A 14,268-nucleotide genomic window follows, 5' to 3' on the forward strand; every position below is an offset into this window, starting at 1 on the left:
CTAACCTCTGGAAAGATTCAAGGAAAGGACGATGTTAGGAGAAAATAGTAAAAAGGAAAGCAAACGCCTCTCCGATAACTGAAAGCCCTCTCTCCTTTGCATCACCCAGGGATAGATAACAGTATGGAGACAACAGGCTACACAGTCTGGGTTGGAGGATAAGCAGATGGAAGACACATTGGTCTTGGTTTGTTCAGTCTAAGTGGCAGGAGTTACTACCAGTAACTGCCCTATGAATGAGTTAGGTTGGCCATCTGACAGTTCCTTATAGAAGGCCATCTGTCCTGTGAATTGGGACATGAGTCTGGGAAGCCTTCCACTCCAGCTCCCAGATGGTAGCACAATGCACTCTTGTAAGAGAGACATGCTGGGTCATGAGCTCAGTCTCAAATATGCAAAAATAAAAATGTGTGTTGCTTTTGTAAATCACACGTTTCCTCTGCATTTCCCCCAACCACGACGTAGCCATCTCTAAATCACTCTATTGCATTAAGTCTTCCCTTGCAGTGTTGGTATTTGCAGAAATAAATCCTCAAATTACTCTCTTATTGGGTCTTTATAAAAAATGAAAGATTTGTTGAATGCATAGACAATTTCACAGCTGAATACGACATTCCATGCATTCTGAGAATTCCCCCAAACTACATAATTCTCTAGCTGACACTAATTTTTTTTCTCTTAGTTTTCTGTGTTTTTTATTCCTATTCCCAGGAGTAACTCATCACTCTGTCTTCAGGGTCATTACTTCTTAGTGGTTGTGATGTGAAGAATTCAAATGTGTGCTTACACACACACACACACACACACACACACACACACACACACACACTGTGCTTTTTTCACCATGGGCAAAGCCACAGCCCATATGTCACCCTCCCTGATTCTATTTTCCTATTTTGGTTTTGATTGTTGGACAGCTGCTTGATTGGTTTGTTTGGGGTTTTTGTAGTTGTTGTTGTTGTTGCTGCTGCTGCTGCTGCTATTGTGTTTTAAGGCAGTATCTCAGTGTGTCATACCCTGGCTGGTTTATAACTTTCTATACAGAGAGATTAGCCTGGATGAGACCTCAGATATTGCCTGCCTCTGCCACCCAGGTGCTAGGATGACAGGTGTGTGACCTCATGCCTAGCTTCTGCTGTTATTCTCTCTCTACACACCAGCCAAGCAACCTAAGCAAACTACAGCTCACTCTCCACTTAGCAGCCAAAGAGGAAAAACTGGGACTTCAGCTGATAAAGCTGGGATGTGAATCTGTCTTTCAGGTGATGGTTAGGATACATGTTTCTGGAACGCAGACAGCAGTTCACCTGTTTTAATGGAGTGTATATCTTTTAAGCCCAACGAGAAACCCTGGCTGAATGTATTGTTGCCCATATTTAAATATAATCAATCAACTCTCTCTCTTAACGTTGTCTTGAGGAGGAGGCCAAAAGGAAGCGAGAGACGTGAGGAGAGGAGAAAGAGGAAGCGAGAGAGGAAGAGAGAGGGGGTAAGGAAGAGGGAGACAGAGGGGGAAAGAGAGAGACCTGGGTTGAAGGTGGAGTGAGGCAAAAAACAGGAGAGATGGTGAGTCTTTGCCAAAGGGTATTTCATGGGGTACAGCAACCTAAACAAAGGTCTAATTTTAATTGAATTATAGACTGTGTAATTAGATAACCTGTACCAGCTGGTTTCAAAAAGCTACCAGATTCCTTTGAGAGCTCATGCTTGGTGAGGAATATAAGGTGCCTTGTGACTACCAAGATGAACAAGATGAAGCTTCTCCATATAAATTATCCCTAACCTTCCTACGCACACGTGCACGCACACGCACACACATGAGAGCGCGTGCGCATGATGTAGTAGAAGGAAAAACTGTCTGCAGGTTCAGTTCTGGTTTAAGACTCTCCCCTCTCCCCCCCCACCCCCACCCCAGTGTGTAGTATATTTGCCAAAGCACCTGTAGTCTCTGAGGAATGGCTACATAAACAGGATGTTATTGCATCAGACAGGTAAGAATAATTTCTCTAATTAGTCTTCTGAGATTTCATTTTTCATTTAGAAATACTGGAGATTTAATTTGTTTGTGATAAGCAGTTGGCAAACTGACAATGGCGGCTAGTGCCTACTCCCTCTGTCTTGCTTTGCTGGTGTTTCTGTGGGAGCCCAGGAGGTCTATCTATCAACATCACCCCAACTAAAGTACCTTTGCATTGAAAAATGCATTCTAATTATACAGTCCTTACTTGTGATGCCAGAATAAGCCTAATGGCTTTCCCCTGGTCATTTTTCTTTTAGATTAAAGTATTTTTTTTTCCTCAGCTGCCTCAGATTTTGCAGTGGAGAAGTAATTCATGATATGTGCCTGTTGTTCCTAGAGATACAGGGCAAACTATTTTGAGCTAATTGTATTTTATGGATTAAAATGTGAGCAGGACTGAAGATAGTCTCTGACTTAAGCTTTGATTAAAGGCCTCATTCTGTTCTGTTCTATTCTATTCTATTCTATTCTATTCTATTCTATTCTATTCTATTCTATTCATCCTCCTTATTTTGTTTGAAAATACCCTCTCTCAAGATGGATTGATAGGTACAAATGGAGATCCCATGAGTCATGGCTATTGATTTACATTTGTTTTAGCTCTCCTGATTTTTGGGTCTCCAGTGGCATAATTTGTTATCTTGATGGCCAGCCCTGGACTGAAACAGGGACAGAGACTAAAAGGCGGTGTCTTTCCGTCCACACTAATCTGTCTCTGGAAGAGGAGAGCTTTCCAACAGACCTTTGCTCCTCTTGCTTTTTATAACATAACCTCAGTATGTTTGCCACGGAGACTATAGGCATAGTAAAATCTGCAGCACGTGGTAACTGTTGGGATCTAAAAAGATGTATTTAGTTTGTATGTGTGAGGATATGCATTGCAGGAGAGTATCTCGTAGCTGCAGAGACCAAAAGAGGACATTGGGCTCCCTGGAACTGAAGCTCCAGATAGTTGTGGTCCACCATGAGAGCGCTGGCAACTGAACCAGCCTCCTCTGCAAGAACAATAAATGCCCTTAACCACTGATCCATCTCTCCTGCCCCAGCTTTGGACTTTTGGGTACTGTGGTCCATACCAGCCCAGGCATGTCTCCTTTACTCTGGATGTTGAGGAAGCCAAAAGTTCCTTCTCCAGGCTTTCCTCTCCTGTAGCTAACTCAGAGGGTTTAGGAAACAAATCCTGGAAATATTCAAGATTCAGTAATTCTGACATCTTGCAGTTAGAAATGATGAGAGACAGAATCTGTTGGATGCGTCTTGCTCTGTCCATTAATAAGAGCTGCCAGGCTTCCTTCTAACCTGTGTCTGCTGAGGTGCTTGCAGGCAGAGCTTTGGGTGCTGTTAGATTACAGTGAGATCCACTTCCTGAATGTTCATCTTGTACTCAAGTCTCACTCCTTGTGTTCTGTTTCATTTATTTATTGTGATGATTTGAATGAATGCTTTTATTTTAAATGTCTGTTTTACACCCTCTTTCCTCTCTCTCCTTATTCAGTATTCAGTCACCTCTCTCAAGACCATCCCAGCACTGTGCAGAAGATGTGACTCACAAAACGAAGACAGATCAGGTAGGTCAGACCCCTCACTCCTCTGGTCCCCAAGGGTTGAAAAGCCTCTGGAAAGCAGATTCCCTGGTTTTCATTGCTCTCAAATTCTGCTGCTTTCTCCTGATGGTTTCTCTGCTCCCGGTACCTCCCTGGCACCTTCAAACAAACAGATGTGAGGTCATCTACAGGAACAGGAGGTCCTAACAAGGACCTGGCTGTGTACAAATCGACACAGATCCTCTTGATCGCTTCAAACTGCAGTATCGACAGTGATTTGCCGAAAAGTCAAGAAAGCAGTGGTGGCAAAGACATAATGATGCAGGCGCCAACGAAAAAATGCTGGATGCATTTACTACCCATACGGCAATGACCAATGTGAGGGATGGTGTTTTGCCAAAGTCTGAAACCCTATCAGGATGAGACATGCTAGAATCTGCAATAATGCATACCATAACAGTTAAGATGAAAGCAAGGCGCTGGAGTTTAATAGTGTAAACTAAACAGAGAATTATGGCAGATAGATGAAAACCAGCTGGCTAGCCTTTTCTCTTTGCCCCGTCACCCGATTGAAAAAAGTACATTTAGAGTTGTTTTCCTCCCTGTAAATCAAATTAAATCGCTCTGATTTTCTGTCTGTGATGGACAAAAAAAAATGAAAATAAAAAGTATATTGATGGGAATGATATTAAACTAAGAAATGGTGTTCGTTATTTTGTTCTACATAATTACTCAAAGGCGTCACCATTAACTTTGCCAAACTGAACCTCTCCTAATAGGCGCACCAGGGTTGAGAAACATGGTTGGCAGGAAACTTAAGATAATCCTTAAATTGTGCACACGATGTTTAAAAATAAATAGAAGTGTCTTTCCAGTACAGCTACTAGAATTCTGAATTTCCAACTGAAAGGACTTGGAAAACTAACTTTCTCCACTGGACCATTTGTTTTGCTTTGACATTTCTGCTTCGAAGAGACAGCAAGCAATAATGCGTTTACTGGTTTGTTTATTTCTGTGTGTGTGTGTGTGTGTGTGTGTGTGTGTGTGTGTGCGCGCGCACACACACACACACACACGTACACGCATTGATAATATATGAAAGTGAGTCAGAAACATCCCAGGAGTGAGCTTTAAATTCAAATGAAATGTTTTCATTTGCTCTAAACTATTGAAAGAGAGAGGACATAAACTTGGGAGGTGATGAGATAAAGAGTATTGTGGGGACTTGAAGGGAGGAAGTGGTGGATGGATATGATTGAAATATATTCTGTAAATAAATAAAGTTTTCAAAGAATGTACAAAGATGTTATTTTTAATAAGAGACAAGTCTATGCTGAGTTGGACAGGGGATTTTTGGCTCTAATTTCTTTGAGGACTTATCTCCTTAAAGCAACAATTTTGTTCAACAGCCACATGTGGAACCAACCCTTCCACTCGGTCTTTCTTTTGTCAACCACAAAGAAGTTTCTTTGAAAATGGTCGTGAATATCTACCTTTTCAAACAGATAGGAGCAGAAATCACCATGGCCACTGAGAAAAGTCTACATCGTCTTTGGAATAGAGTGCTCCACTGGGAAAGCCTTTCCTAAAGCCTCGGTCATTGGAAACACTCCGTATTTCTCTTAACATTAATCCAATTTACTGGCCATTTTCTGTTTGGGGAGGATTGTCAGGTGTTCCTAGCTATCTCTGTGCTAGGAAGTCCTTCAGCAAATATTCCCATTGGTCCATGCATTTATTTAATCAGTAATGTGTGTTGAGTGGTCTTTGACCTAAGCACGGAGAACATGGCAAGTTCAAGCAAACAAACAAACAGAAAACAATACAGAAGTTCCTGTATTCATGAAGCTTATATCTGGATGGAGTGACAGACAGAGGATCAGAGGACACACAAACCTACAAGTAGGCAAGAGTAAGACAACATGGGCCAAAGTGATAGTCTCTCAACCTGTGGGTCAAGACCCTTTCACAGGGGTCACATAACAGATATACTGTATATCAGATATTTACACTATGATTCGTAACAGCAGGAAAATTACCGTTATGAAGTAGCAACAAAATAGTTTTTTGGTTGGGGGTCACTACAGCATGAGATAATTAAAGAGTCGCAGCATTAGGAAGGTTGAGAACCACTCTGACAGAACAACTTGTGGGGCCTCAATGGGAAGCATGTTTAGGAGCCCAGGGAGTACGTTAGTTAGAAAGCTTATTGCTGAGACAAAATACTTGACAACTTCAGGGGTAGGGTATTTTGGTTCTCAGTTTGAGTATACAGTCTACCGTGACACGGAAGTCGGGGCAGCTGATCACCTGATGTGCACTGACAAGAAGTAGGGAGATATGACTGTGGGTGCGCGTAGCTTGCTTCTCATTTTCGTTCATTCCAGGACCTCACCCCAGAGTATGGAGCCACCCCAGCAGTTACGATAAGTCTTCCGACCTTAATTAACCTAACACGGGAACCCCCTCACAAATGTGCCAGAGACTGGTTCCCAGATTATCCTAAGTCACATCAACTTGACAACTGAGACAATATCTTAGAGAGGGACCCAGCCATGTGAAAGCCAGCTCTTTGCTGGCTGAAAATGAAGGAACAAACAATGCCCACTCTGTGATCCAAATTTAGCCAATTACTATGAAGCATGAAGGGAAGAAAGTCAGTGTGGCTGCTTAATGGTGATCAAACTAATAAACAGCTGGAGAGGCTGGGAGATGGCGAGGCCAGACTCCCCTAGGGAGCGCCGTTTACAGTATAGCAGGATTCCAGGTTTTGTAAAATCCTCTCACAGACTGACCATCAGTAACTCAAATGGCCTGGGACCAGAAGTGTGTCTGAGCACAGGGCTTTCTATATTGTAGCTGTGTTTTAGTTCTTGTTTTCCAGCCAGCCTGAAGCCCTTCTGCCTGTTTTTGTTTTTGTTTTGTCTTGTCTTGTCTTGTTTTGTTTTTTGAGTGTTCTGCTGTGTATAATAGTAGCCCTGGATGTAGCCTTTAAAGCACTCAACAGACATATAACCCAAGGCTCATCTCCCTCCATCCCTGCACCTGAGATGGTTTGCACTGTGCTGCAAGCATGGCTACTGTCAGTGCTGTCCGAGGCTTCTGAGCTGTGCTTTAACACCTACCAGCTCATCACAGCCTGAGAGTCTACCCCAGAATGCTCTTCTCTCAGCCAAAGGACTCAATCCTTACTGGACTCTTGTTTTTTTCCTAACAGGAATAATTAGACATCTACCTCTGGTGGGCTGGAGCCATGAGGTGCTACTAAGGTTTCTGAGTTATTCCTTAGAGATTCCTAATTCTAGACATTGTACCAAATCTTCAGTGACACTTATCTTCTCCACAAAATAAGTCTGAGGAAGGACCAGTATGCTGTCCGTTCTAATGTTGTCCATTCCAAGTCTCTAATGAGGAGAGAGACTTGTTATTAATAATTTGCCCCAAATCCTTGAGTCAGCGAGTGACTCTGAAACCCGCTCCCCTGTCTCTGGGGACCCCTGTGGCTCAGAGTCAACTGAGGGGTAATTTAGTTCAAGGAACCTTGGATATCAAGTAGTGTAAGGAAGGCAAGGGTTAGCAAGGGAAGTTGGTGCGAAGTGTTCACATCTAATAAGACAAGAAATTTGTGGAACATTTGCATGCATTTCCTGCCCAATATCTGTGACTCCAAGCCAGTGAGTGTTAGCTCTAAGGTTGTCTTCAAATGAGCATAGAAATGCATAAGGACAACATACGGTATTCAAGAAAATATCCAATTTCATTGACTTGGAGGGTTTTTTTTTGTAAGTTAATTAGATATCCAAATACACATTTGTTTCAAATCCATGCTGCTGCAAATGTCCTGTGATTCTTTCAAAATATGTATCTGCTAATCTCACTGTACACTTCCCTTGTTCAGGAAGGCAAATAAATACTAATTCAGCTTCATATTTAAGAACTTAAATGCACTCAGGTTAGGAACCTCAGTTGTGCAACAGTGATTAAAAATACAGCCAATAGCTCTGAAAGAGTAGATTCTGAAAGAATTCCAATGATCAGATAATATGAATTGTTGCTTGTGTGACATCGAATAAGAGAAACTCTTTCTTCTAAAACTTGGTTTCTTGTAAAACTCACTTGTATGTATTTAAACGCATTGCAAATTTGCTATATTTTTAGACCCTGCTTCTGCAAAATTTTGTGACAAATCCCAAAGCTATGAAAACAAACACTTTCATGGTGTTTGAAGATTTTCAAAGCGTTTAGCCATCACCTAAAATAATAAATTGGCATCAAATGTATCCTGTAGACATTGCTATGACATAGTTAATGTTTCTAAATATATAAACCTCCTGTTTTCAATTTATGTTAAGGTTTAATGCTCCAAGCATGAAAGTGAAAGTTAGCTTGGCAGTTTTAATTTTAAAAAGTCTACAGATTAATCCATTTCCCATGATGTCACATAAAGTAGACTCCAGAGAATAGAGGAACGGACTTTCTAAACTCTCAATTACGTCAGGGGCTGGAATGATAGCTCAGTAGTTAGGAACAAGAACTTCTCTTGCCAAGGACCTGAGTTCAGTGCCCAGCACCACCTTGGGGTGTTCAAAGTGGTCCATGACTCCAGCTCCAAAGGGTTTGATGCCCTCATTTGGCCTCAGTGAGCAACTGCACTCAAATACACATGCTTTTCCCACAGACACCCAGGCATATACATAATTTTAAAACTAAAAATCTTTTTAAAAAACGGGAAATGAACACTTCAGCTTATTTAACAACAGTAAAACGTTGTAAGCAAGTGAGTGTTCTTCACCTCAACTAATTGTTTTAGCGAGGCATGGTTATGATTCAAGGACTCAGGAGGCTGGGTTAGAAGGTTCATGACTTTAGAGTCACCCTGGGCTTCACAGTGAGACTCTTTAAATAAACAAACAAACGAGCAATTTTTTTCTTTTAAACTAAATATTTATAATCATAAATACAAATTTATAAACATGATATGATCTGTCATTTTAAAACATATGAAAATTAAATAAAACTATAATTAATCTTGCCACTCAAACAATTGTATTTTTCAAATTTCTTTTGTTTTTCCCCTCAGATTCTTTTTTAGATTGTAGTATAAGGACAATTTCACCTGATGCTTTTTTTGTTGCTTGCAGACTTTGCATGCATGCCAACATTGTAAGTGGACCACAGAATGTTCCTGTAAAAGTGGAGATGCTCCCACTGTCCAAGTCACTTGGTTTATTTGTATTGGAGTCTAGGAACTCCTGTCCACCAGACTGGTCATTAGAAGTTGTTCTTGGTAGAAATGAATGCAGGAAAATAAGCATCGAGGAAGGACAGGAAAACAGAAGGACAAAGAAAATCTCTGGACAGACAGGGAGGGACAGGAACTAATTCTGTGCACATGCAGAAATTCTCTTAAAAGAGTGTAGCCCTGCAGAGACTTTCTCCTCAGGAGGCGCAACACCCAGCACACCTTCCTAACCCAGTGCAAAACTGTGTGTGTTGGAAGATGTTCTTTGTAAGCTTCAGTACATCTCTGGCATCCTCCAGTTCTCCTACTCTTTTGTCCAGTGTTAGATGCTGTCTGTCTTCCCATCTCAATCTGTGTCTGCATACTTCCTCTACTCTGGTAGAGACGAGAATGGAAATATAACTCAGTTGGTAATGTTCTTGCCTAGCATGTATGAAGTTCTGGGTTCAAAATAAACTAGTGCAAGCTTGCAATGCTAACTAGTACTTGGGAAGTAGAGATTCAAGCAAGCATGGGATATGTGAAGCTCTGAGGCTTCCCTCCCCGAGGCAGAGGGATGAGGAGAGAGATTCATTCATCTAAGAACTATTCAGGTAGTCGAATCCTAGAATCTCATTCTCTCAGTGTGGTACAGGACCAACACAAGTACTTGCAGCATTCCTAGGGTTGAATCAGTACAGGCTTTCAAGCCTCACTCCAGACCCAGGTTCTGAACCTACAGTTTACAAACTTGGTCCCAGGCTATGGATTTATGCATTCAAAAAAAAAAAGTTTACCTAAGACACTTGGAATCCAACCCATTGTTCTTCACTGGACATAACAGTCTCTTCAAAACTTCATTGTCTGCCATGTATGTCCCTCCCTTGGTCAAGAGCTGTAGAATGGGACTTTTCCTGTGGCCATGGGAGACCTGGAGTAATTTGCTACTGGACCAGCAAGCTTCCCTGATGACATTTCTCCAGCATTTGGCTTTCTTGCCACATCAATCATTCAAATTGTATCAGGGTTTCTCCTTTCACCAACAAAGAAACCTTAGGTCCCAATACCTGACTCCCTAGACCATTATTATCCAGTAGAAATATAAAGTGAGCCACATACATAACTTTATTTTTTTTTCTGTTAACCTCATGGACTACATACCACTAAACAGATGGGTTAATGTAATAATGTTTTGTTTAACTCAATTATCTTAAAACTATTATCATTTAGACACATGCCACCAACTACCTACTAAGTACTTCATAACCAAAGATTTCCAGATGAGACCGTGAAGGTCTGAATTATACCAACACCTCCTACAACAAGCCATATTATGTCTAGCTCCCTGGACTTTTTCTCCTCTTGGAATGTTTGAGGATTCCTTCTTTCTTCTCCCTTTGTGTGTGTAAATGTGGGGACAGCACATAGCAGTGCTGAGGGCTGAAAGCAGAGCCTTCCACATACTAGGCTCCTTCGCTGCCACTGGGTTTTATCCCCAACCTTCCCTTTCTTTGTATTTTGAGTAGAAGTCTAAATTATGCAAGCTGACCTTGAACTCCTTCTGCAGTCCCAACAGTCCTTGAAATCAACCTGCTCTAACGAGTTATGGGAAAACCATGCCTCTAGTTCTCTACTTCCACTTGCCTTGAGCATTGCCAGTATGAGTTGCCTCACTAGAGAACATCATTTCTTCCTTCCATGAAGTCTATGGACACTTTGAAAATCTCATCACTTAGCCTCATGGAAGTATTTGAACCTAGTGGCCACTGCTATCTCCCTCCTGGTTTCCTTCCTAACATGTTGACAGCCCCTTATTCTCCTTTACAAATCTAGTGCCACCCTCTATCCTTTCTGTCTTCCACACTCTCCTGTCCTTGATTTTAGGTCCCCTCTACCTGCTACTCTTAATTTCCAGCTTCCTTTCCAACAACCCACTTGGTATCTATATTAGATGTCTTATAGAATTTTAAAAGGAATTCTTGATTTACAACATGTTTCTGAGAGGAACACACACACACATCTAGGTGTGCACCTCGTTAAATAGCTCTTAGCTTACCAGGCAACTCACTATGTTGCTGAGGGTGGAATTTTCTTTCTCGATTATTCCCCACTTCATTCTACCAATAAGTCCTGGGTCCTATGTCCGAAGAATGCCTTTGTGCTTCAAGGAGTGTCCAACAGGACTACATTCAATGGATGAGAGATACACATTCAGGTCTATACAAAATCATAAACATAATGCGTTATGGGGGAAGGGGGTATGTAACTTTTAAAAAACATATTAGATATAGTGGAATCTCAGGGGCGGTCATTAGGTTATAATGATGTGGACCTCCAGATTGGGATTAGTGCCCTTATGAAAGGGCCCAGTGTATTGACCCTAAATGGCCTTCCTTGTTTTCATCTCCAACCATTCACTGTGTCTCTTTCCGCTTCAGCAATGAGAGATACAGAATCTGCCAGATCCTTCGCTGTTTCGGGTCTCTGCAAATGTGCTATCCTCAACCCAGATTGTCACAAATTGCCTGTTCTTCCTGCCTTTCCATTCTCAGATATTTGGCTTTTTCTATTCTGCATTGGTTTTAAATATTACCTCCTAGATGGGTTTGCTCAGCTGTTCTATGTCCTGGTGCCCTGGCTTATTTCCATGAGAAGCAAGTGCCTTTTGTTACATTTTATTCTTCTCTACTCTGGCATTATTATTGTCTAGAGAAGGTTGCATCTATTTCGTTCTTCCCTGCAGGGAGGATAAAGGAATTCTGTGCACAGAAGACATTTAGCAAATGCTAACTTAATAATGGGTCTAGAAAGAAGGATACCTTAGCACTCTGTCACTGACTATCTGCCACATGCCTGACCACCCTTTGTCATGTTCTTGCATCTCTTGATCATATTCAAAAGAGATCAACAGCTTTGGCCATGAATGAATTGGCAGCTGGATAAATAGATTCTCAGTAGTAAGATAAATCTAAATTTATGTTTAACACTCCCAATAATAAGCAGGGTAGAGAGTCTGCTCATCTGCCTTTAGAAAAGTTATTAGAATCCATTTCCCTAACTCTGTTCCCAAATTGTAGTCTGATACTAAAGGGCTTCCCAGTTGTAGGAAGAGCTCGTGTTGGGATTTTAGTTAAAGGGACTCTGAAGTGATTCCAAAAATGCTTTGCCATTGGTTGCTGGGGTTCTATGACCTACACGTAACCCAAATAGAGAGACGGTGAGTTGTCTATTTAGGGAGTCATTTAAGTTTGATGGAATGGTCCTCTGGTGCTATGGAAAGTTAGAGTCAAGCAACTTTCTTCCTGAAATTGAGAAATCAGAATGCTACATTATTTTCCACATAATACTTAAAATTCCCTGAGCTCCCATTTATTTTCCAGTGAGAATGCATAGGAATTGCCCATCCATCTTCATGACCTGTTATGAAAAGATCTCTGATGAAATCATGCACTTGCCTGTGCTCAGAAATACAGAAAGTCTGACACAAATGTATTGGCAGTTTTAAAGTGTTCAAGGCAGAGGGAAATCCCAATGAAGAGACCATTTTGTGGAATCCAGAAAAACACATTTTCGTCTCCTTTCACTTGTTATGATAATATCTGTGAAGTTCATACTGACATAGCTAGTTTCTAAATGAGAAAACACACACACACACACACACACACACACACACACACACACACACACACACACACACTCCTCTACCTACCTACCTTATCCGGTTGCCTGCTCTGTCTGCCCTCACTTCTCTTACCTAGGAGTAGCCATAACTCCCTGGTTTGTCCTTGCTGTGGACCAGCACTGTAAAACATCGCCACCTTCAGTTAAAAGAGGTCAATGTGTGCACATGTCCAAAGCAGGTGCAGCTTCCTCCCAGGCTGTCTTTTTTAAGTGTCTCAGCTTGATGGGTTTTTTCCACTGGCCTTCTACTGTGCCTCTCTGTACAGTTCCACAAAGTGAAAGAAAAGGGAGAAGGTGGGGGGAACGTAGTAAATGCACCTGGAGTGAACACAAAACTTAATCCACTTGCAAGGTTTTATACTAATGTCACGATGAAGGACAGCATACTTTTTGCATGCCAGAATAACTCTGAAGAGTGTGTGTTTTCTTCAGGCCTACCAATTACCATTCTGTGGAAACTGTACTTTTGAAGCCTAAAGATTTAAACTTGTCCAAATATTGAGTCTGACTTCATGATAGAATATGCCTCTTTGGTCAAGATGTATCTCTTCTATCCAGGCTTGTGGGACTTGAGTGATTCGGTGAGTTTTCTCAGAACAAAGAAACATGCAGAGATAGTCTGCTGAGTTTTCTGAGCAAGACTGCAGAGCCATGGACAGAGCTGGGCGTAATAAAACATGACCCTGACATGCTCGATAACAGCTGCTTGGTATCAGGAGTCTTTTAAAGACAGAAGGATGAAAACCTAAATCAATGACATTTTCCTTGCAGCATGTGAACAGCCTAATGTGAATAGATCCATGAGTAGAATATTTATAGGGATGAGGTCATATGTACTTCCCCTTCGACCTCAGGATACTCTCAGTCAAGGGTCCGTGATGTCAGTGAAAAGGATGAGCCAGCAACACCACTGAACATTCCAGAAACATGTGTTCCTTTTGCACACATCACTCTTTCCAGCATACTGTCCTGACACAATTCTCCGAGGCCAGAGTTCACTCAGCCATCCCTTGGATCAGGTTTCAGACTAATCCTTAGGGCAGCACAGCTCACCCCAGCAAGTACTTCCCACTCGGGTTCATACCCTTCTGCCTATGGTCTCGAGGTAATGGGAGCCACCTGTCATCACTTCTTAGAGATCCTTTGATGCTTGTTTGGCACGGGCCTGCTACAGACTTCCATTGACCAGTGGTAAGGAAACTCATGACTAGCATTAATAATCCCAGTTGTTCATAATTTCCCTCCCATTGAGGTGAAGGCAAAAGGAAAATGGGCAGAACTAGAAACGTGCTTGCCTACGATGTACCAAGCCCCAGGTTTGATCCCCAGCACCACATTTGTCATTTAAGCATTCAAGATGTAAAGGCAGGGGCATCAGAAGCACAAGGTTATCCTTGGCAACATAGCAACTGCAAGGATATCCTGGGCTACATGAGACCCTATATTTAAAAAGCAAAGATTAAAATAAAGGAAATTGAATCCTGGATAATACATCGGGTATATCCCTAAAGCAGCCTACATTAAGGCTGCTATGGATATGTAGTTTGTTATTTATACTTAAAGAAATTAAGATAAATTTAACCAGATTGCTTCTCATGGAAAGTAGAATCCATTTCACTTGACATAATCCTTTCTTTCTCTTCTCACTGTCACATGCTTATTTTCTAATATGGGCACAGGTCTCCTATATTTAGAAGTAAAATAAATGGGCATTTTAAGAGCCAACATTGATGTTTAGTCTTAAAAGTTGGGTCTACCATGGCAACAGCAAACAGCCCATTATCTTCTTAAAGAAAACAATT

At 41.5% G+C, this 14,268-nt stretch overlaps 1 protein-coding gene across 8 annotated transcripts in view; it reads left to right on the forward strand.

Moving 5' to 3' along the window:
• Sncaip (synuclein, alpha interacting protein (synphilin)) overlaps positions 1–14,268 on the forward strand; it is a 148,125-nt gene that overhangs the window by 80,113 nt on the left and 53,744 nt on the right. For all 8 annotated transcript variants that reach the window (NM_001199151.1, NM_026408.4, XM_030250578.1 and 5 more), the window contains exon 3: positions 3,516–3,588. In NM_001199151.1, coding sequence (NP_001186080.1) covers positions 3,516–3,588 — 73 coding nt within the window. The remainder of the gene's footprint in view (positions 1–3,515; positions 3,589–14,268) is intronic.

Source organism: Mus musculus, chromosome 18 (genome assembly GCF_000001635.26).
Source record: "Mus musculus strain C57BL/6J chromosome 18, GRCm38.p6 C57BL/6J".
Classification (NCBI taxonomy): domain Eukaryota; kingdom Metazoa; phylum Chordata; class Mammalia; order Rodentia; family Muridae; genus Mus; species Mus musculus.